This window comes from Microcebus murinus, chromosome 8, assembly GCF_040939455.1.
Source record: "Microcebus murinus isolate Inina chromosome 8, M.murinus_Inina_mat1.0, whole genome shotgun sequence".
Classification (NCBI taxonomy): domain Eukaryota; kingdom Metazoa; phylum Chordata; class Mammalia; order Primates; family Cheirogaleidae; genus Microcebus; species Microcebus murinus.
The window spans coordinates 59,041,803-59,066,589 of record NC_134111.1 but is presented as its reverse complement, the minus strand read 5'-3'; the positions used below and the strand labels follow the sequence as shown (position 1 = coordinate 59,066,589).

At 34.4% G+C, this 24,787-nt stretch overlaps 1 protein-coding gene and 1 long non-coding RNA gene across 7 annotated transcripts in view; one reads left to right on the top strand and one right to left on the bottom strand.

The window, feature by feature from the left end:
- The window catches only part of PDE1A (phosphodiesterase 1A), a 315,490-nt gene that overhangs the window by 195,424 nt on the left and 95,279 nt on the right, over positions 1-24,787 (top strand). For all 5 annotated transcript variants that reach the window (XM_012785792.3, XM_012785793.3, XM_012785794.3 and 2 more), the window contains one exon: positions 19,842-19,955. In XM_012785792.3, the coding sequence (XP_012641246.2) occupies positions 19,842-19,955 (114 nt within the window). The remainder of the gene's footprint in view (positions 1-19,841; positions 19,956-24,787) is intronic.
- LOC142872366 (uncharacterized) overlaps positions 1-24,787 on the bottom strand; it is a 68,465-nt gene that overhangs the window by 27,282 nt on the left and 16,396 nt on the right. The window contains exons 2-4 of one of the 2 annotated variants that reach the window (XR_012920585.1): positions 23,372-23,451; positions 12,623-12,715; positions 6,574-6,656 (exon numbers count right to left, since the gene is read on the bottom strand). This is a non-coding gene — a long non-coding RNA (uncharacterized LOC142872366). Of the gene's footprint in view, positions 1-6,573; positions 6,657-12,622; positions 12,716-23,371; positions 23,452-24,787 lie in introns of those variants that run through there. The other variant, XR_012920586.1, reaches the window with a different exon arrangement.

Here is a 24,787-nt window from a genome sequence, read left to right as displayed (position 1 = left end):
TAGCAGACACTCAAAAGATGTCCAGTCATTTTACTTTGCTATTATAATACATTTCCTAATCCTTAGTAATAATTACATTGAGCCAACAGTTTAAACTTTATGTGTGGGGAGAAAACATTTCTCTCCTCTTGCTTATTGACATAGATCAATATTTAAGATATTTACTAAATATAATCTTAGTCTTGTTTCCAGCTTAATACAGATAAAAACAGCATAGATTTCTGAGAAATCTATTTGTTTTAGATACACTGCTTCCATGATTCAATTGTGTGGATGCATACAGGTTAGTTAAAACTTTAAGCTTCAGTACACAGCAGGGCATGGTGGCTCATGCTTGTAATCCTAGCACTCTGGGAGACTGAAGCGGGAGGATTACTTGAGCTCAGGAGTTTGAGACCTGGCTAAGCAAGAGTGAGACCCTGTCTCTAAAAATGAAAAAATTGAAGCCTCAGTGCTCACTGTTCACATTTTTAAATTGATACTATTTCACGAGAGTTTTTGTGAGGATTAAATAAGCTTTAATAGTTTATTGAATGAGCTGGACTACCAATGAAAATTTAGGACTAACAGATTTATTATGTCATAAGACATGCATGTAGACTATATGTTCATATATTGGGTCAATTGTTTATAAATTCAAAAAAATGAAATTCTTGGTATGTGTAAGGAAATAACACCAATTTTTGAAATTGTGCTCATTTACATATACACTTTCACATATATACTTGCACATAACTAACATAAAAATCTTCAATATTAGGCTATAAGATATGATATGGCTATAAGGAGATCTAAATATTAGGATGCTTGAGTGTGTTGTATGCAATGGAAATGAGAGTTGAGATTTGGTGAGAAAGTAGGATTTTGTGCTGAGGTTTTGTAATCTTAAGTAACAAGGACAAAATGCTCAACATCTCTAATCATCAGGGAAATGAAAATCAAAACCACAATGAGATATCACTTATCTCCAGTGAGAATGGCCTTTATTCAAAAGTCCCAAAACTATAAATGTTGGCATGGATGCAGAGAGATAGGAACACTCATACACTGCTGGTGGGACTGCAAACTAGTACAACTTCTATGGAAAGTAATATGGAGATACCTCAAAGAGCTACAAGTAGAACTACCATTTGATCCAGCAATCCCATTACTGGGCATCTACCCAAAGGAACAAAAGACATTCTATAAAAAAGACATCTGCGCTTGAATGTTTATAGCAGCACAATTCACAATTGCAAAGATATGAAAACAACCCATCAATATATGAGTGGATTAATTATGTATTTCATGGTTGTACTCAGCCACAAAGAACAATGATTATAGCACCTCTTGTATTATCCTGGATAGAGTTGGAACTCATTCTACTAAGTGAAGTATCCCAAGAATGGAAAAACAAGTGCCATATGTACTCACCATCAAATTGGTATTAACTGACTTAACTGACCAACACTTCAGTGCACATATAGTAGTAACATTCATCAGGTGTCAGACAGGTGGCAGGGTGGGGGGAGAAGGGCATGAGGGCATACACACCTAATGGGTTCAGTGTGCACTATATGAGGGATGGACATGCTTGAAGCTCTGACTTGGCTGGGGCAAAGGCAATATATATAACCTAAACATCTGTACCCCCATAATATGCTGAAATAAAAACAATTAAATAAATAAATAAATAAATAAATAATTGATTGATTAATTAAAAATAAAGACACCTATGAACCGAATTAGTTCAAAGGAATGAATTTCATTCACACACAAAGTTTTTCTTAGGGAAGATAACTGATAGCTAAAATCAGGGTAGGGGATCAGAGGAAAGGTTACCACCTGAAAAAACATGTGTACATAAGGATGCTGCAGTGATTTCCCCTGACAGTGACCATCTCCTCTTGTAGCAGAGAGAGAACCAAAACCTACCTGAGCATGTGTACTGGAGGAAGCTTTGCATAACATGGAATAATTAGAGGAAAGGGCTCAAGAGCTAGGAAGTAGTGAGGACAAGTGATGGGAACAGTGGTGGAAGATTAAGATTATGTTAACTATCTTCTGTATGAGTGACAGGTGAGTAAATGGAGCCACTAGAGTTAACTGGATGGGCCTATTACCACTTCAAGATTAAACTAAGTGGCATAACATCCTGTCTGCAATAACATCATCATTGCATTGAACGTGATATTATTCCAGAGGACAAAAAGGCACAGGTATTGAAGGAATGGATCTGGGTGATCAATAATAAGCATACAAAATTGTACCAATAATATACTGGCTTCTTTTATTCAACATTTTAGTTTCAGATTTATTTCTCTAAAATTTCTTGACTACATTCAATATTAAATTAAAAAAATAATTTGGCTGTACTGTTGGAAGCTAAATTGACCATTTGTTTATTTGTGGTACTAAAGAATATTTTCCCCATTCAGTCAATATTCACTTGCTAAATCAGAGTGAGTGTACAACACTCTAAGCAACTATCAAGAGAGGTAGTTTTTAAAAGTAATAACATTTTCACAAATTCATTTTAGACACTGACATTTTTCATACTCCACTGATTTCTTCAGTTCTCTTGTGGCAGTAGAAGCACATGGTGAACATAATGGACATTGAGTATACATGGTTACTTTTCCTTCTTAGAAGCAGTAGCAGTAGCATCTGCTCAACATCTGACTCGTGCATGGAACAGTTGATTATTGGAGTCCAGATTGAACCTTCTAGTCCATGAGGTTAGCATTCGGATAGGTTTCTTGAGATTACTTAACTATTTTATTGGTATCATTTGAAGTTACATGATCACAGGCTTTGTTCCACAGGCTTGTTTTAAGTAGTTTCTTTGAAAAGCAATGTTCTTTTAAACACCACTAAGACAAAGCACACATTATAACCTTCCATGGCATTACTTTTTTCATAGGACATTTTAAAACCAAAGTGCAGTAGAAAACCAGCATCTGTGTTACAGAACTTGAGAGAGTATCACACCTTCAAATGAAAATGCTAAAGTAACTGATGAAAACAAAAGATTAATGCTAAAATTAACAAATGAAAATGACTCATGCATTTTAGAGTATATAGACTTCCTTGAGTTGCTAGATCAAACTTGATTCTCCCTCCTATCTAAATGGACTTCCATCTATAATTCATTACTTCTTATTTCTCTAGTCATTCTATCTTCCCCAGAAGAAACAAAGAGATTATCTTCTATTTGTAAAAACATTCCTATAATTTATTTTAATACCAAATGTGTAATGTTCATTTGCACTAACCCTGTAAGTTTCCTGTTTCATCATTGGTAGTTTGTTCAGTTATTTAGGTACTTCATTGAAAAGAAGTTTTTACTTTATAGCCACCTTATTATTATCATTTGCTAACTTAGTTGGGCAACAAGAAAAATATCTTACTTTTAGATAAAGATGGTGGATTGTCATATCTATTTTCTTTCCAACTTGAAACCCTCCAAATTATAAACTTTATAATTTATAAAAGAATAAAAGCTAATAAACTCACAAAATCAAAGAGAAAAAAATGAAGCTGTTGGAGAATAAGATTTTTTAATGAATGTTTGGAATATGTAAACAGGAGGACTAGTGGTAACTTGTAGAGCAGAGTGACCATGCTAGGACTTCCCATTGCAAAAGAAATGAAGCAAAGCATTCAGATTCTGAGAGAAAATGCTCTTCAATCTAGATGACTTTGTCAAACTATCATTCAAGTGGGAAGAAAGGACAAAGATTTTTAGTTTTATGTCATATGTACACTGGAGAATGTACATATGACATAAAACTACTGGAGAATGTGCTCTTTCCAGCTAAACTGGAGAATTTGGAACCAGAAGCAGAGCATCCATAAGGGAGTGTGGTCAAGTAGGGGCTCAGGTTGACAGCTGTGTATAACATTTGGAGAGCCCTTCATCCAGATTTGAACCAGAAGATTGAGCTCCAGACAGGGATCATCAGCATAAAAGGGGAAATACTGAATAATATTTGGAAGATGTAAATGGGATTTGGGGGAGAAAAATTTGGATAGACATGGAAAAATAATGCTAGTAAAAAATGAGGTAATTAATAACTTCAGATAATTAAAAAAAAAATCCAGGCATGGAAATGCAATTGTATTACACTATTCAGGTATATAATGAACATTATATGCCCAATCATAAAAATGGTAACATTGATTATTAATAAGAGTATTATAGAACGATGTTGGGAATTTAGGGTAAGGTAAATGGGGCAGACATATAAAACACCTAACAGGTAGACAATAAGTAATATCCAATATCAATAAGCCAAGAAAGAGCATAATAAGCATACTATTTTAAAATTTGAATTAAAATCCAAGAAGAAACAATCAAAATATTTTTAAAGTAGATGCCTCAGGTAAGCAGAACATAGGATGGGACTGAGTGAGTGAAGAAATTACTAATTTTTAAGAAAGAATTTCAGAGATGGGGGGAGAGAGAGGGAGACAGAGAGAGAGAAATTAAATATATTTAATTATATAGGAAAAAACTATATATTTGTAAATTAAATATTCATATTTAATTTTGTGCAAATTAACTCTGATAATGATGTTGGGAGGGGCATGGGCAATATACGTAACCTTAACATCTGTACCCCCATAATATGCTGAAATAAAAAAAAAAAAGAATTTAAATGGCAAATAAAAATAAAACAAAATAAAAGTGAAGGCCAAAGACCAAAAAAGGGAAAAAAACTTCATATTTTATTTTTTTTTTTTAATTTTTTTATTTTTTGAGATAGAGTCTCACTTTTGTTGCCCAGGCTAGAGTGCCATGGCGTCGGCCTAGTTCGCAGCAACCTCAAACTTCTGGGCTCAAGCGATCCTCCTGCCTCAGCATTCCCAAGTAGCTGGGGCTACAGGCATGCACCACCATGCCCGACTAATTTTTTTAATATATGTATATGTTTAGTTGGCCAATTAATTTCTTTCTATTTATAGTAAAGACGGGATCTCACTCTGGCTCAGGCTGGTTTTGACTCCTGACCTTGAGCAATCCACCTGCCTCGGCCTCCCAGAGTGCTAGGATTACAGGCGTGAGCCACCCCCCCCACACCCCCCAACCCCCCGGCCCTAAACTTCATATTTTAGATCTTACACAAATCTTTTTCTTAATTTAGGTGGACTCTATATATTTGAAGCCCCAAAGACTTTAGGGTAGAAAACCAGGATTGATATCCTTCCAAACTTATTCACTGTAGAAAGAAAAGGAAAGCAGGGTTTTAAAAGTCAGGTCCATGAACGTATAGTCTATAAGGAAGGTTACTCTTCCCGGTAACCAGAACCACTGTGTTTTGATGGTCATTGGTTCCCTAGGGAAGAAAACTTATAGCAACTGGGTCTTTGATCTTTGATATCTGGATTATTGCTTTCTTACTCTGGAAACATAAAAGACAGATGCAATTTCTTTACTGTAAGATTATTCTGGGAGTTGAAAAAGAAATAGCAACAAATTTCCTCAAAATTTAAGCCCCAGGGACACAGGGCTTTTTTTCTCCTCCTAGACTATTGTTGAAAATATGCTCATCCTTTGACTAAATACAGTAAACGTTCGTTGATTATATAAGATTAAAACTAAACTAAAAAATAAAAAATAATTTTTAATATTTTAATATTAATTTAATAAGCCTGCCTCTATACCTTATTTTAAGTACACCTTGTTTATTGTTCAAAAGCAGATAATTTATGGATAATCTATAAGAAACTAGAAATGTCTTTGTTATTTACTAATATTGGGGATTTGAGTTGGAAAAAAACATGAAGCTATATCTTGCAATTTCAAGTTTAAGCTTTTACAGTAATGTTTGTGTTCTTACTACTCTACACAAGTATGTTTACACTGTGTTTGGCCTACTTTAAAAAGTTTAAGAAAAAGGGATTTCAAACCTTCTTGGGTTGGTCAATTCCACCAGGTATTTCCCTACCCAATCCCCTCTCCCCCAACTAACCATTGCTGAGCTGTTATAGAGAACAGAATTGAATCTACCAGGGTGAGGGCTCTTTTTGGAATGTCAAATGGGTATTGATTTCTGAGCCTGCTCTTACATTTGGATCACATGAATCACTGTTTCATTTTGATTTTTAGCATTGAGTATCTGTATAATTTTGAAGTATGGTCTATAATACAAAAACGCTATCTCTGTTTATCACTATACCCTAGATCAAAAACTATGAATAAACTGCTAAACAATCAAAGTGATTCATAAACCCCTCTGAGATGATAGAAATGTACATTTTACTGATGATTCTTTTTTAAAGACTATTTTAATGCTAAATCTACTCTGTACCTTAAGCTACCAAAACATAGAATTGAAGTTCAAAGTTCAGTATTTATGTTTGGTTAAAGACTTGGAAAAATAATATCAAAAGTTTATGCACTGGGTCATCTTCCCCAGTAAATTGATGAGTGTTTGTGTCATAACTACTGGAAACTTTGGTATTAAAAGACTCAATTGCTTAAGCTTATTAAGTCACATTGACAACTCTGCCCATTTCCATGTTAGTGCCTGTCTTGATATGAGTTGGAATCATTGTGGGGGATGAAGGGAAGGATTAAGAATTCAAGACTTTACCAAAAAATTGTCCTGTTTAATTACCACATTTAAGATGTTTTATGAAGAAATCTTGATCTTCCAAGAAGTCATCAAGACCTGTTGGGCAGATCACACATGGTAAATGGACATAGACATCTGTCTAGTACTATGAATTGATTGACATTAAATAGACTATAACTAAGGGTGGTACTTGCCAGTGATTCAATGTAACCTAATCATGGTAGGGACCTGAAAGAGTTACATAAGAACCCTTATTGATTTTATGAACCATTCTAGGTGAAGCACTTTCTGATGGTGTTACACACCAAATTATTTAAAGAACAGTTTAATTCTATCTGAAACATCTGCTGAAACTCTGTAGCAGTGCATCTTAGTATAGATAGGACTGTCCTTTCCCAAGTTGAGTTTGAGGAACTTGCAGAAAAACACATTATATGAAGTGTCATTCTCATATCCCATAACCCTCTAGTAAGAATCTAGACCATTAAGAATTCCTTGAAGACAAGTCACAGGAAAAATTGGCCTAGGGAAATTTTCTTATTGTTTAGCATGACATTTCAGTCCATCTTGCTGAGTTACTTGCTTTTTTTTTTGCCTAATTTAGAGGCAGATCCAGACTGCCAAGGGATGCAAAAATATGCCAAGTATTCTGTCTATGCCTGTGCAATGAGACTGTGGTGGGCTCCTGGGATAGGCTAAGGTCTTGATCTATATTTTTAAAAATCAAAACTTCAAATGAGTTATGGCACTACTGCTGCGTGAATCTGTACGAAGGTGCTCATTCCCAAATGAGTTGCTATTTGGAGCATAATTTCTAAAACCAATTTTTGTGGATTTTTCATCTGTATTTTAGGAACACATGAGAGCCATATCTTTACTAGTATAGTTCTCCAAAAAAAGAAGAAACAAAGAAGCAAAGTGAAGGAGAGAGAAGGAAGGAAAGGAAGGAGGGAGGAAGGAAGGAAGGAAATATTTTTCTGGTTATTAACTTTATATCAGGCGTCCTCAAACTATGGCCCGAGGGCCACATGCGGGTGTTTTTGCCCATTTGTTTTTTTTACTTCAAAATAAGATAGGTGCAGTGTGCATAGGAATTTGTTCATATTTTTTTAAAACGATAGTCCGGCCCTCCAACGGTCTGAGGGACAGTGAACTAGCCCCCTGTTTAAAAAGTTTGAGGACCCCTGTCTTAGGTTCTTCCTTCCTCTTTGGAGTTAGAGGCATTATTTATTATTAAACATGCTGAGGGTATTGGGATTAATTGTACCAAAATATGTAGTACTTTGTTAAAATATAATTTTCAAAAGGTAAAAAGCATGATTCTCATGCAAATATAAATTGAACATGTGCCAAAGTTTTTATTTAATTCATTAATAACGAGGGAATCAGTAAGGTTATGACTGATTCAAAGGGCATTTAGGAAACTAGGTATACATAAGCAATGTTTTGATAAAAGCAATGTTTTGGTTAGATGCAAAACTGGTTAATGTCTAATGAGGTCATAAACTTGTGAGGTTGTCTATTCTGCCAGATAGAAATTATTTTTATTCCTACCAGACAAAAGTCTGTAAGCTAACAAAGTAGCCTCATTAAATCTGGGCCCTTTAATCAATAGCAAATAGCGAAGTGAACTAAATACGTTCCTCTAGATAACCCTTTATAACCCTTCATTCCTCTAGAAACCTATCTAACCTGAGTAAACCTTGGTTGTGTTTGCCCTTATATGACAGAGAGGACATGCCATGCACCTTTCTGCCTTATTTCAAAATCTCAGAAAAATTTTCTGACACTTCTGGATACTGTGTATTATGGTTCTGAGCCTGCCTACCCTAGCATCTGTCTATTCCTTGCCCTATCCCTGCTCTGCAGTGCTCTATATCATCATAGATGAATTTCCCAGGCTCCTGTGTCAGCTGGCATCTAGTTGCATTTGGCTAATCGCTTGAGATTGCAGGATAAGTGAGGAGGAAGGGAAAAGCCAGACTACTTCTCTGTCTCCCTCTCCGCCCCCAGGAAACCTCCCTTACATCAGCTGTGTCTCTTCTGTGGTTCAGGATGCCCCTGGACAGGCCCACTGGTGCTTCTCTCTTTTGCAAGAGCCGCAAAGTCCCTGGGATCTGGTGACCCTGCCTCCTCCCTTTGACCTTCCAAAAGCTTCCTGCAGTTGCTTATTTGGGGTTCCTATTTCCCTGGCTGTTTTATCATCTCCCATCATCTGAGTAATCAGCTATAAGAACTATTAGGTCATTAAATATGAAATGTATGATTTTTAATGAAAAGTTTACTTTATTATATCTCAAACAAGAAACAGTACAATTAATCAAAGTGTATGCACCTAAACTATCGACACGGTTTTGCCATTTACTTAAGGGTAGCTTGTTTATGCCAGTGAAGAAGCCTGGAGAGCGAGTGGTGATGAATTGCAAAAGGCATTTTTCATAGCTTGTTGAGAATTAAATATTTTTTCTTGCAAGAAGTGATCCAAAGCCTGGAATAAGTGGTAGTCAGTTGGTGCGAAGTCTGGTGAATACAGTGGATGAAAGAGAGTTTCCAAGTCCAGCCTCTACAGTTTGAGCAGCATTGTTTGTGTGACATGCAGTTGAGTGTTGGCTTGAAAGAGGATTAGCCTGTCTCTACTGACCAATCTTGCCTGCTTAATCACAAGCATCCTCATCATTTCATCCATTTGATTTCAGGAGACATCTGCTGTAATTGATTGACCAGGTTTCATGAAGCTGTAGTGGATAATATCAGCCCTGGACCACCAAACAGACAGCATTAGTTTTTTTTTTTTTTATAAATAGTCGGTTTTGGACTGTGTTTCAGCACGTCATCTTTATCCAACTATTGTGCTGAATGCTTGTGATTGTCAAAAAGAATCCATTTTTATCACACATAATAATATGGTGTAGAAATGGTTTGCCTTTATGTGGTGACAGCAAAGAAGGGCAAGCTTTGAAACAATTTCTGTTCTGACCCTCGTTTAATTCATGCGGAACCCATCTATCCAGCTTCTCTATCTTTCCCATTTGTTTCAAATGGTCCAACGTTGTTGGAATAAGTAAGTTGAGATGGAATCACTTCCCCTACAGCTTTCAGCTCATCATTGTCCACTTTGGTCTCAGGTCACCCATGTGGCTCATTTTTAAGATTGAAAGCACCAGAATGGAACTTCTCAAACCATCAATGTACTATGAGTTTATTAGCCACATTCTTCCCAACACTTTGGGGCTGTCTGCACTGCATTGGTTCCATGATGGAACTCATATTCAAAAATAACACAAATTTGTGACTTGTCCATGGTTTCACAAAAATTGCTCTAAAAATTTGAAAGATATTCACAAGCTAAAATATGTGTTTGAAAGACTGAGGATGTACCTTCACAATAAGCATAAAACAAAAAGTGTCAAAGTGAAATGTCAGATATATCAACTGTCAAACTTAGTATTTAAGGAAATTGGACATTTCATACTTAATAACCTAAATAGTTAGTTTTAAATATTCAGAGTTGTTTTGTTTTCCTAGTTAGACCTTGACTAATTCATCTGTGATGTTTTTTAAATGTTTTATTGCATTGTTAAAGTATACTAAATTTGTGACTCAGTGATTTATATCATTAATGATGCATTCTCAGAACTGCTTCTATAAATGTTAAAGTAACACTTATAAAATCTCACAAGCAAAGAATTATTTACAATGACCCTGAGGGATTATTGATATAAAAGCTACATTTCTACAGACACAGGGGAAATTCTATAAATTCAAAGGAGTTTTTTGTCATCCAATGTTAGTGGTGTCTTGAAATCCAGGCATACATACATATATGTATGGAGGGAGGAAAGGAGAGAGAGAGAGAGAATGAGAATCATTCAAATTAGATGGCTAAAATAATTTTCTAATTCACATAACAACATTCGCAATAGAAGCCATCTTTTCAATCGTTCATTTGAACTCAATTTGGTTGCTGATTATGCCACAAATTGCATCTCCAAAGAAGGATTGGTCTTTCAAGAGCCTCTTCTTTAAATGACTCAATTTTCTTATCACTGTGTGACAAGAGTAACAGAAGGACTTCTCTCCTCTCTGATAATATCTGCCTTGGAAATAGTTCTGTTTTTAGGTTTTCTTGTGTTGTATAATCTATTATAATTGGAAAAATATCATGTTGACTTTTCTTTCCACAGTTTTATTTTTTTTGTATGCATATTTTTCTAAAAATCTATTTTTACATGATTTTCCTTCTCTGCTAGTGTATTTTTGTTAGTACATGGTACTGCATTAATTAAGAGTAAATGTCCCCAGCCACTTAATATATTTGTGTCCCCTCAAAATTCATATGTTGAAATCCTAACTCTCCCAATCACCTTTAGGAGGTGATTGAGTCAGGAGGGCAGAGCCCTCATGAGTGGGAATAATATCTTTACAAAAGAGGTCCCACAGAGTTTGTTAGCTCCTTCTGCCAGGTGAGGTTATGATGAGAAGATGCCACCTGTGAATGGGGAAGAAGGCCCTCACCAAACACCAAATCTGCCAACACCTTGAATGTGGATTTCCCAGCCCCCAGAATTGTGAGAAAGAAATTTCTGTTGTTTGTAAGCCACCCAGTATATGGTATTTTATTATAGCAGCCTAAATGGACTAGCACACCACTTTTAAACATTCCTTTGTTATTTTTTGTGAAACTGGTGCTGAGATTGCTTTGCTCACCTGATATAATAATAGACTTTACTGTTCTTTACCCCCTTATTGTTTCAGGAGCACCCCAGTCTCAGTGCTGTTTGCCCACCCAACCTCCTGTCTATCACTTTCATTCTTTCTCAACCACATTCTAATGTGACTTTTATAAAACTACTCAACATACTTTTCTGCTTTATCTGATTTTGCAAAACAATAATATGATAAATTAAGCTATTATAGTTCATTCCACTCTCATATTTTATACTGTTTTCTCATATTTTCCTTTCTCTTTTCATAACATACATATATCCTTTTTTATAAGTCTACCTTAAGCCTGAAACATGTGCCTGTTTTCAGTTAGTTCAGCACGTGTGCATGAAATATGTGATGAACAGGTGTATGTTTAACAATCATGTTAAATCTAATTGTTTCCCATTGGTTTCACTATGTGTCTAAAAGAGCCTTAGAACAACTAGATTTTAACATCACCATCAAGTCATGATTAGAATACTTTGTACTCTTTCAAAATTGTTATTTACAATTTGAGATGAATTTTGACATCTTGTTATTATTCAGTCATTTAAATTTGTCATGGTCAGTGATTCCAAAACTACCAAGTAAAGAATCTGACTTCTAAATTAAGACACTTCCCTTGTGAGCAATATATTAGACATTTTACTTTAATAGGGAACTACATCATTGAATTTTTTTTATTATTATCAAAAGATAGCCCTCAGTTCCCCAGAAGTAAATAATCTCAATAGTTTAGTTTTTTTAGTTCTCCTTCTTTTGGAGGAAGAACTATATTTCCAAATAATATGCTTTTACTATTTTATTTATTTATTTATTTATTTTTATCTCACCGTATTATAGAGGTACAAATGTTAAGGTTACATATATTGCCCACGCCCCCCTCCCCCCTCAAATTTCAGACTTTATGGACATCCATAATGATAGAATAAATAACTCTTATACATTAATTCCGTCAGCATTCTCACCCTAATCCTCTCAATAAAGTTATATGTCACCTTATTTTGTTTTTAAGTTACTAATGTTTATAATATTGTGACTTTGTAAATATTATTTACCTGCCAATCAAGTAATGAACTATGACTGATCACTACAGAAAACTCCTGGAAGTAGCTCTCTAGTCAGCATGTTGCTCATCTCCATGGACACCAGGAAAAGGGTGAATGTAGGTAGGGTGAGTCCCCATTGACTCCAAAGCCCTGTTTCTACAGTCTTTCCAATATCCCCATAGTTCTCTACTGCAGGTCTCTTGTATGAAGGGATAACGTTGTGAGAGGTATGATGGAAGTTAGGCAAAAAAGATGGCATAGTCAAAATGGGCAATTTAAGGAACAATTAATAAAGGGGGTACTTACAATCATGGGAAGAATGTGGAGTACTACCCAGGATAATGCAGAACCTTTCTGCCAGTAACATGGGATTCCAAGGATGTGTCATCATCACTAGACCTGAAGCATCAAGAAGTGGGACGGTTACAGAATCCAGAGAGAAGGAGAGAGAACTCTATGGAGAGGGCTACCTGACAAATGACCTTCTGTACTGACCCTCCGGGGAGAACAGAAGAATATTATGTTGACTTCACTCTTCTCCCTCCCTCCTATCTCCTGCTGATGTTTCACATTTGTGAACTCCAGCTGGACCTGATGTAGTCTCTGCAGCTCAGTCTCTGAGGGTATGGAGCAAAGCAGAGACCAGTATAGCAGATCCGGAGGGCCAAAGGGAAGGTATTTAGCACAGAGCTGCTTCCTGAGCTGTGGACTAAACGTGAGTTTTCCAAGTTCCAGGAGACTGACATACGATGTTAAACTGTTCTTAAGTGGGTCTGCTATGTGTGTACCCTATTCCTAACCTGGCTTCCCTATTTATGTAAATATCTTATTAGCAGGTGAAAATCACTAATTTTTCTTCATCAGAACACATAGATTTAAATAAACATATTAAATTTAACATATATTTATTTAAGTATCTAATATTTTTTTTTAAAAATCTTGAGTTTACATAATCCATGGTATTTTAGAGGGGCAATAGTGATCAGTCACAAATGACAGCTTCCGTCTTCACAGTCGATATGGTCTTACTGATTTTTTATCTCCAAGAAGGAAGAAATTGATCTTGAAAACCATTCTTTTGAATATTTGTTTCTCTGTACTTATAAGGAATTTTTCAACATGCTGAGAATTATGAATGTCCATTTCTATGAAAAAAAAAACCTAATACTTCTTGAAGTAAGGTGAGAAAGATTTTACCTAAATTGTGATTTTTTGAGAAGAGGGAGAATAATTATGTATTCCTTTATACATAAAAATAAACAAAACCTTTTCCATCATATATTCTCTGTCAGAATTATTCTGTTCCTATAAATGTATACTGTAGTAAACACATTTTTAAGACTAATACTATTTGCTATACTATTTTTATTGTACATATTTAAGGTATACAGCGTGATGTTTTGATATACATATATAGTGAAATGATTAGTACAATCATGCAAGTTAACATATCCATCATCTTATATGGGTTTTTTGGTGGTAAAAATACCTAAAAATGTCTCTCAGCAAATTTTCAGTATGCAATACAATATTATAAACTATAGTCGTTATGCTATATATTATACTATTGGTGCATTTTTTCATTTTGTTCTATTATATAAATAGAGGAATTATTTATTTCATAAATAAAGGTATTGTGGAGCTTCACAATTATATTTACCTATGTGAAAAAAAATGTCTGAAAAGGATTTAAATCTAAAAGCCCTGCTTCTTAGATTAAGGTTAGGATTTAATTTCCTGAGCATTGACCTGAAGAGTAGACAACTTCATTATTTAATGGATTTTTATTATCATTTTTCATTGTCTTAGGCTTGAGGCAAGTAGAACTTACTGAAAATGACATAGTAGCTTCTGGTTCTGCTAATTGCTATTTATATGATTTCATGCAGTCCTCCTTATGGCCAGATTTTAATGTTAATACCTACTATAGGTATTCTTTTAACTTTACCTCTTCTGATTCTTAGTATGGCTTTCTTACAACAATATCCTTCTCACTTTTTTTTATTTCAATCAGGTCACAATTGGGAACATATTGATAGTAATATAATAATTATCAATTCTTTTTGTAAATTTCATTTGTTGATTTATATATTATTCATGCTGTGTTGCATTAGAGATAGCCTATGTATTTTATATCCTAGAATTAATAAAGACATGCATAAACACATAGGATTATTCTGTATGAGAACATTGTTAGTTATGTATGTGGTCCTTTAGCAAAATTGGGTCGTGTAACAATATCTTAGAAGGTAGACTTAGAATATTTGAAGTACTTGATTATGAAAAGTGCATAATTTTATATTGAGTATTTTTTATTTGGAAATTGGCAATTCTATATTCAAATAAAAAATAATCATTTTCTATGACTCAGTACTCCTTTTTCAATAGTAGATATTATTTTTCTTCTGCAATTGCTTAGTTTAATCACAGAGCCAATCAATTGTTTTCAAAGAGAGTGTTATTATTTTTATTTCCATCTTCTTCTAAGTATCCTAATGATTAGAAGGTAAGGAAGTCCCTTCAAAAGGCTAAGCAGATCAAAGTATGCTCAGCAGATATTTTCAGGTTGATTTTTAAAGTCTGAGGAATTATCAAAGATTTATGTCATTTTCTTTGGGAGAAAATCATTAAGAGTTTAATGGTGCTTTAGTTTTTTTTTCATGTCTTTGATAGTATAATTTAGAATTTTAAGTATTTTCATAAAAAAGGATGAGAAAAAATTAAGATAGATAACAGTAGCATCTATTTAGCATATATCCTTTTTCTTTTTCAAGTTACTGATTATATATTTTAATTTATAATTTGCAATTTGATAAGTGTACACATGGACGTATACTTGTGAAGCCAACACCACAACAAGAAAATTAACATTATCCATTACTCTCAAAAGTTTCCCTGAGGCTGGGCTTGGTGGCTCTCGCCTGTAATCCTAGCACTTTGGGAAGTTGAGGTGGGAGGATCACTTGAGGCCAGGAGTTTGAGGTTGCAGTGAGCTATGATGATGCCACTGCACCTTAGCCTAGGGAACAGAGCGAGACTCTGTCTCAACAACAACAAAAAGTTTCCTTGACCCCTTTCTTCCTCCCCTGATGACTTCTACCTCCTCCACTGCCAAACAACCACTGGTCTGCTTTCTGTCACAATAAGGATAGTTTGCATTTTCTAAAATTTTACATAAATGGAATCTTCCTCCTCTTCTTCCTCATAATATTTTCATCTAGTTTTGTTATTAAAGTAATTTGGTCACCAAGAATCAACTGATCAATTTTATGGAAAATATGTACAGAAAAGATACTATAACTTTCTTACATGTTTGTTGGAATTCATCAGTGAAGTCATCTGGGCCTGGAGTTTTCTTTATATGAAGGTTTTTATTTACAAATTCCATTTTATCTATTTGTTCTTGAGATTTGCCTTTTAAGAAAATTATTCAATTTCTCTAAGTTGTTGAATTTATTGGCATAATGTTGTTTATATTATTTTTTCATAATAACTTTTAACATTCTTGTCTACTAATTCTATTTGTCATATTTGGGTCAATTTCAATTGATTTATTTTTATCCTTTTTATGGGTCAGTTTTCCCACTTCTTTGCATGGTAATTTTTTATTTGATGAGAGAACAATTAGAAGAAATACTACATACAAAAAAATTAAATTATAATGAAAATCAGAGAAATTTTAATGTTGTTAATGATGAAGAAATGAAGTGTGGTTTAGTTTCTATGTAAGGAGAGATCACAATGAACAGGTATCTTCAAAGGACTTATGAGATGGGTAGCATCCCAGATAACTAAAGATGATTTAGACAATTAAAGATGGTAGGGGGGTGGGAGAAAGGGATTCAGTAAGAGAGAAGAGCTTGAATCTAGGATGATCTGAGAGTTTTTGAGGAACACTGACTAAACAAGTTTGGTTGGAAATTAGGGTGTATTAAAAGAAGTAATGGTAAACACATGCATTTCAACATTTGATTACATTGTTTGCGTATGACATGCCACCCTCAGAGATTGCCAATACCTTGAAAATAGGTGCACACACAGGTGCCCATGCATTATAAATGTGTATATTTTTATATATGAGTGTGTTTGAGTGTGTTTTCTTACATATATATTTATATATATTCTTATATGTTTTCATATACATTCATATATATAGATATATATTCTTTTTCACAGCCTCAGGTGCAGTAATAGATGCAAAATAATTATTTATTTAATTGAGTTGTGTTTTAACACCTTTTTGGCAATATTGTCTGCTTATAAATAACTGGTCTACACTGTTTGATAGAGCAGCTGTTAACTTGTTTTGCTACTAAGCACAGCAGCCAGTGGAGCCTCCATCCACAGATTGCTGGGTCAAAATCTGCTCAGGTTAGAAAATCAAGTACTTATCCTAAGTTTAGGAACGTAGAGTAACACTCCTAGGCCAGGTATTAAGAGCACTATTTTCTACTTGCCTTACCTACTCTAAGGAAAGGAACCAAATTATTAAAAGAGATTTGCTAAATTAAGAGAGCTTTGTTATTTTATGCACATGATTTCATCTTTTATGATTTCATCTTCATCTCTTGAGAATTTTTCCATATGATAGTTTATGAATTAAGTAAATAATATATATTTATCTTTACTTGTACATATATATGCAGTAAAGCCTTAACACTTTGGAACCCACCAGTATAGAGTATATGATCATTTGGAAATGATTCATGAAGATGTTTGGCCTTGTATTATATATGAAGAAAGTAAAATAATAGCCTAAATAAGATTGATGGGGATTGTTATATGTAAAATTTGATTACAAAAGCAAATTGACAATTGGGATAATAATGATATAAATTATTCCATTAACTTGTTCTAACTATAAATAAGCTTTTTACAATACAAAGGTTTTTTTTTATGTAAATAGAAAGTGCACTCACTAATGACAATTTAGTGCACACAAGTAAAGGAGGAAAAAGAGTCCTAGTAACCTCAAAGTATATATTTCTATCCAGTCTTTTTGGATTTTACATAGAGGGTTTAGGTGTATGTGGGGGATATGGTTTTACAGAGTTACAGCCATATCTAATTAAATTTTCTAACTGAGTGGTAAAACCTTTCTGAAGTGTTCCCCCAGAGAAATTTTTTGTGTCAGATTATAGGTTTATAGCCTCATTAAGACATAACAATTCATAATACTTTGTTTTTAACCCACACTGTCTCTATGAAAGAGACAGGTCTCTATGAAAGTGCATACTCATTGTGCAAATGTCAGAGCCTCTTGATGTCCCAAGTGTCATCAGTTGTGGCTGCTGATATGATTATTCCCCTGGGAACAACTGTAGGCCATTCTAAGTCAGGAAGTATACCTGTGGACAGTCTCCCAGCATAATCCTCCTCTTTTTACATGAAGATTATCCATTCTTGAGCTCTTTCTTTTGATACATTTCTTATTCATTTATCGGTTAGGATTGAGTTCAGCTGTATGTAAAAGAACGCACAAAATAATAGTGGCTTAAATACATTTGTTTTTGTCTCCTCTGAAACAAATCCAGAAGTCAGCAATTTCATTCAGCTGCATTCATAGCATGATTTCCAGGCCATTTCCATCTTTCTTCTTTGCCATTCTTACTGTGGGGCTTCCTTCTGCCAGGTCATTTCATGAGCCTAAATGACTGTTAGACCTTCAGAAAGTCCCACCGCATTCTAGGCAGGAAGCAGGGGGCAAGGGGATACAACAGAACTTCATGCAACTGAGTTGGCCCTTTTCAAAATAATTGTTCTGACAGTCTTACCCAACAACCTCCGTTCACATCTCATTGGCCAGAATTTAGTCATACCTAGTTTTAAGAGAGTCTGGAAAATGTAGTTTTTTAGGGGGAAAATTGCTAACAAATAAAAATAGAGTGCAGTTATTCAAAAAGAAGGGAAGGCAACCATCTAAAGTGCTTATTGTTTTTAAACTACGTTATACAACTATGTACAACCAAGTCGTACTCAAATCTCACAAGAAGAACACATGAAGGGTATATTTCTAAGCCATTGCAGAACTTTGGAAAAGAAAAACACTTTCATTCACTTTCATAAATAAAAGGAAATTTGACTAAGTATACTGTTCTTTGGTCATAAACTTTACAAAAATCTCAAAACCCTCTGTGCATTGATCCATTATCATCACATTCAATGTTTTAGACAAGCTTCGAAGCTAGACTTAAATTTTCCTTTCTGAGTAACTTGTTTTAGCTGTTATTTTTGTTGTACTTTGCTTTGCTTTGCACTAATCATATTTAATTGGTACATAGAATTTATTTTTCAATATTATTTTCTGCAAATATTTTATTATATGAAAGTAAATGTTATAAAAAAAGTAATTGTTTACAGCTTCCTGAATAAGGAGTTTTAATGTAGGTGTGGCTTTCTTTCATAAGAAATAGTGTTTCTTATGGATAAAAAAATGTCAAATACCTTTGCTGAAATTTTAACCTGACTTTAAGCCTAAGCCTTGGCATTGGAAATCATCCAAAATAATTGTCAGAAAATCTGCTATATTATCTATAAGATATGACTAAAAGTAAATGGACTCTTTTGTCTCTTTTGAAGTACCTTTGAACAGAAATGGAATTGAATTCTGTCTCATGACTTAGAAAAAGAAGTAAATTGTCTTCATGTTGCTTATCTACAGTATGTGTAGAGTAAGGAATATTTGTTTCTTTTCTGCATAGCATGGCATACAAACTTCAGAAATATTTGGCTTACAATGTAATGCATAGAAGTTTCCAAAAGTGTTATAAATTGATTGTGGTAATTTGTATCAACTCACTATATTAGATTTCTATTGCTGTATAACTATTATCCCAAAACTTAGTGGCTTAATGAGATAACATTATTTATCTCATAGTTACTTTGAGTCAGGGATCTAGCTGAATCCTGTGCTTCTTCTAAATTCCTCAGAGAATTGGGACACATGACTTAGGGGCACAAACAAGAGAAAATACTTTCAGATTTGCTTCAGGTGAAAATCCATTCCAGTAAAAACATTAAGGATACATACATATATTTTTTTCCTCATCTTGATTAATTTTGAAGGAAATTTTTGCTTTCCATCTTTGTTTTTATTGCTGTATACGGTGAACAATAGCTACTGTAGAAGTCAGAGAGCACCCTTTAAATATTCCCTTGGGGCTAACTCAGAAGAATCAGAACAGCCATACGATAAATCCTAGCAATATGAATATACTTTCATGAAAAATGTCTAGATTGTCTTGAATTTTCAGGAAGACTCTTATTGAAATATGACACTTAAACTAGGTACCTGCACCACTAATACTACTGAGAGACAAATATAATTTCTAGTAATTGCTTAAGTGATAAAGACTGGCTTTAATTATATAAAAAATTTTTTTCTGAAAATATTTCTATTTGATGACCTAGAGATAGCTATGTTAAAATGTTTACTCAATTTGTATATTTAAGATTGTACTATTTTCCATATAGTTACAATAAATCTCTATTTCTCTTTCTCTCTTTGGCTACTTTTTTGAAACAGACTAAGATGCTTAGTGAAGCAGCTGGAAAGAGGTGACGTTAACGTTGTTGACTTAAAGAAGAACATTGAATATGCAGCATCTGTGCTGGAAGCGGTTTATATCGATGAAACAAGGTAAGTTTTAATCTCCTCTCCCCTTTATCCTCTTTGCCTCACTCCCCTCTTTGTTTCTCTTTCTTGACCATCCTTTATCTCAAACAGGAATTTAGCATATCTTTGTATGAAACCAAAATCAAAATCTCAATATTTAAAAGGTTCTTCTTCACTGAGCTAATTAACTGGATTATGATTCTCTTAAAAAAAAAAATATATATATATATATATATACACATTTCGATCCAAATGCGTTAATATCATAAAATGGTCAAACACTAAAGTTATAAAATTAAAAAAAAAAAAATCTCCTCTCCCTACCCTCACTGTCTTTAGGCCCAGACTTTTAAATGTCAGAGACATGTATAGGCTTATCCTAGTTTTCACTGACGTAAGGGTTTTCCACACATTCCCATGAGACATATTTGTCACTCTCTATGCAGAGCCCAACTGAATTTTTGAGTTTTTTGTTTTGTTTCGTTTTGTCTTGTTTTGTTTTGTTTTGAGACAGAGTCTCGCCCTGTTGTCTGGGGACATATGGCATCATCATAGCTCTCAGGAAACCTCAAACTCCTGGGCTCAAGTGATCCTCATGCCTCAGCCTCCTGAGTAGCTGGGAGTACAGGCGTGCAACACCACACCCAGTTAATTTTTTTACTTTTTATAGAGATAGGTTCTCTCACTATTGCCCATGCTGGTCTCAAGCTCCTGGACTCAAGCAATCCACCTGCCTGGGTCTTCCAAAGTGCTAGGATTACAAGCGTGAGCCACTGCACCCAGCCTCCAAATGTGTTTTTGATCATTGCCCAAACCTAGCCTCATAATTAGCAGAGTGGTAAGGAGATTAGGAAAGGAGTATTTATTTGAAGAGACTTGCTAGCCCAGTGCTGCAACTCTTAGCCAAGCCATATACTCCCACCAGGATATTTGAAAAATCCAAGAAATTTAACTGATGTCTCTCGGTGTTGGAAGACTGAAACTTGTTCCTGATTCCATTTCAAAAAACAAAAACAGAAAAACATACAAAAGTGACAGGCTGATTAGGGATACCTGTGAATTTAGAGGTAAGAGGGAAACCCATGAAGGAGAGACATGCATTTCCAGAGTTTGATACAGAAAAGATGCTAAGTTTTTTCAAAGCCGTAAGGCAAATGGAGTCTCTTGAAGTACCAAAAAGTACTTAAGTCAGGTGGTGAAAAAGAGGCTGCATGGGATGATTAAGGGCATAAGAGCCAGGATACAAATTGTAAAAATTCTGCAAAATATCAGAGACCATATAATGCTCAAGGTACCCTCTTGGTGTGGCAATTTCTCTCAAGGCCCCACAAACAGTCCCCAGGAGAAAAAATAGCCAGCACTTGAGCATTTGTCACGTAGATGACAGCAAAACCACCAACCTAGCAAGACCCTTTGGCCTATAATTTTCTGCCTCTGCCTTCACATTGCTGAAGAATCAGAAGCAGAGGAACATGGAGCGGGAAGACACCCACCAGCCCCTTCCCCTCTGCAGGTGTCCATGCCGGGTCATCCTGGAGCTTGAGGAAGGTGATAAATGTTAAGCTAGCTAGATGAATCATCAAAGTTTTTATTTATCTATGTGTACTGGACTTCACACATACACATTCACATAATGTTGCTTGATATTAATGAATTCACATGATTGAAAAATGAAAATATTCTAAAAAGGGCTGGATGAAAGTCTTGCCTCCACCCTGGTCCCAATCTATTCCATTCCCCCATAAATTTTTTGTACATTGTACATCTTTACAGTGATTTTTTACAAATTTTTATTTCATATGCTTTCCTTCCTCCTTTCATTGAAGGTAGTACACCATAGACATGGTCCATTCCACTTTTTTTTTTTTTTTTTTTTTTTTTTTACTGAACAAGGAAACTTAGAGATCTTCCTAAATCATGTTCTGAACTTTTTGGTATCTGACAACAAGAAATTTCATTAGTAACTGACGGAAAAGGCCATGGTGAGGGCTGTGCTGTGAGGTGATTCTTTCTTCATCCCTAAAATAGAACTCTTCTACTAAGCCATGATTTGGAGATACAAATTCAGGGGGGAAAAAGGCAAATTTTTAATTATAAATTCTGCCCAGAATTGTTGTCCTGGTTAATTTTTGTGGAATGTGTATAAATGCATATGATTCTTTTAAGTAGACAAAGATCCAAAGTGTAAATTTTTAAAAATTTGGTGTTCCTATAATATCTTTGCTCCTTTGTTTTCATGTATGTTCTTATTGTTCACAAGTTGACTGACTTTAACAGGTTTAAGATTTCTTCAATCTGTCCTTGACCATTTTATTTTATCTATAATATTTAAGAACTTTTACCAAAGAATTATTTATAGATGTACATCATTCATCATGTAATGGCATAATACTAACTATATGGTTAGCCTTAATGTCCTGTCTTTCATTTGATAGATTATTATATATTTATTCATTTTTCTGTTGTATTTTCTTTCTCTGAAAATTATGACTGTAATTATTTTGCTTATTTTGCTAACTCATTTAAGCATATGTTATATTTAATGTATAGTTCTTTGTCATTTGAAAATTGCACTTTTGTGAGGAAAAAAGTTAAGCACAATGCTTAGCTGCTTCATGGTAGAAATATAACTTTTTTCTTTTTTGCTTCTTGTAACAAAACATCTCAGCTCTTAATACTACATCATTCCTAATTTTTACTCACATGATTCAAAACTTTTCACTCTTTTATTTAATACTTCCATGGCATTGTGATTTTTAAATTAGATTAATAATAACACCTAGAATTAGTATCATCTTCAAAGGGCTCTTAGTTTCATTATCTCACATTAGTCTCACCACAATCCTGTGTGGTTGGCAGGATGATTATTACTGTCTACATTTTACTAATGAGAGAATTAAAGCTCTTGGAAGTAAAATGGTTTGTCAAAGGTCATAGAGCGAGGCATTGGCAAAACTGGGACTCAAAACTAGCCTTTGACTTCTTACTTAGTACTCCTTTCTATATAGCAGGCTCTTCTCAGAGTATTGCTAAAATAGGATGGCTTTTAATGACCTCTGAAAGATTTAAATGGCAATGTATAAAACATTTTGATAGCTGTAATTATAAATCCTATAGCTAACATGCATTAAGGGCCTACTATATGCTAAGAACTCTTTTAAGCATTTTATATGTACTATTTCCTTTAAATATCACAACAACCCTATGAGATAGAAACTCTATTATTACCATTTTGTCTATAAGGAAACTGAATCACAGAAAAGTTATATAGCTTACCCAAGGGAACACACGGAATAAATACATTGAAGCATGGGATGAAGTCTTTGGCAATCTGACTCCAGGGCTTGGGCTGCTAAGCACCATTCTTATCCTCATCCCACTTGTAACATTTAACTAACAGGTGACTTCAGAGACTCAGTGGAAGACTGATGAAAGCTCACCTGCTCTCAGTGTCATCAGTGATACACAGACTGTGTCGCATCTCTTCCCAATTCTGCCTTCAGTGTTGTCACATTGGTAGCTGAAAATGGGCCGCGGTGAAAATATTTACACCATGGAAAATGACAAATACTACAAATCAGAATTTTTCCCCTGGAGAGTCTATTGTTAAACATTGACCATTATACCACTGGTTAAGATTACTCCTTATGAATCTTCTAAGAGCTGTGATATTATGACCAAAATATCAGCAATAATACTAATGTGGTTTGATTTCCTATATATCTAGTAAGACCCACAGCAGTAAACTGAGGATGTTTCTTCTGAGATGTGCATGTAATTATTAAAGTGTCATTTGCCTTAGGAGCGGGTCTCAAGAAGCATTTATTGCTTTTAAACTTTAAATTAAAAATTGGCTGACTTCTGACATGTTTTTTAGATGGAAAATTCTCTTTCTAGAAAAAAATGATTCAGTGAGTTTTTCAGAGAGGTGTCGTCTGGGCCAGATTGAAAGAAGGTCAACACATGGTAAAGCAGGATAAAACAGAAACTATAATATTAATTGGTTTGAAACACACATACACACACACAGTCACAGACACCCCTCTTCCTACTAAGCCTTAACGACTGCAGGATTTCAGTTAAGAAAACAAAACAAAACAAAAATATTTTTCAAAAGATGATTTTGGTGAGAAAAATGAAAACAGAGTTTCTGATACAAATTGAATTCTGACTTTCTTTGTGGAGATTATAGCACAATTCCCTGATGAATATGACTGCTTTTTCTAAAGACATTTTCTAATGCAAATGCCAATATTCTGTGATTCTTGCTTTCAGATATGTCCCTAGAGGCTACTGTTTTTTAAAGTTGCACAGTTGTAATCCAGAAACATGTGGCCTAAAAAACAAAACAAAACAAAAAATCCGTTTGATTGTCTTTATTTGGATTGGAATATTGCCAAGCAAAGTAGTGTCCTTGGCCTCATAAACAGCAGGATAGGCAGCTGATGGAAAGGTACATTTTAGAGATGGATATTGTGCTTACTAATATCTCCTAAAAACACAATTTATAACTTTGTTTGGTTAATGTGAAGCAATCTGTTTTATAATTACCATGGTTAGAGCATAGACTCCAAATTCAGAAAGAGTGGGTTGTTCAAAGCTTCCACTCAATACTCTCTTTCTTTAACTAGTTTCCTTGGCATCTACAGTCCCTCTCTTTATTATCTACAAAATAAGAATAAAGACAATCCTCACCTCATAGGGTTGACATGGGAGTAAAGGTAGCATGATGCCTGACAGAGTAAAATTTAAGTAATAATCAATTTTTTAAATTTTTAAATAAATTTCAATTTATTAACTACTAAGAAAATGCAAATACCTCTAGGATATGTAACACATGAAAATATATAATTTAT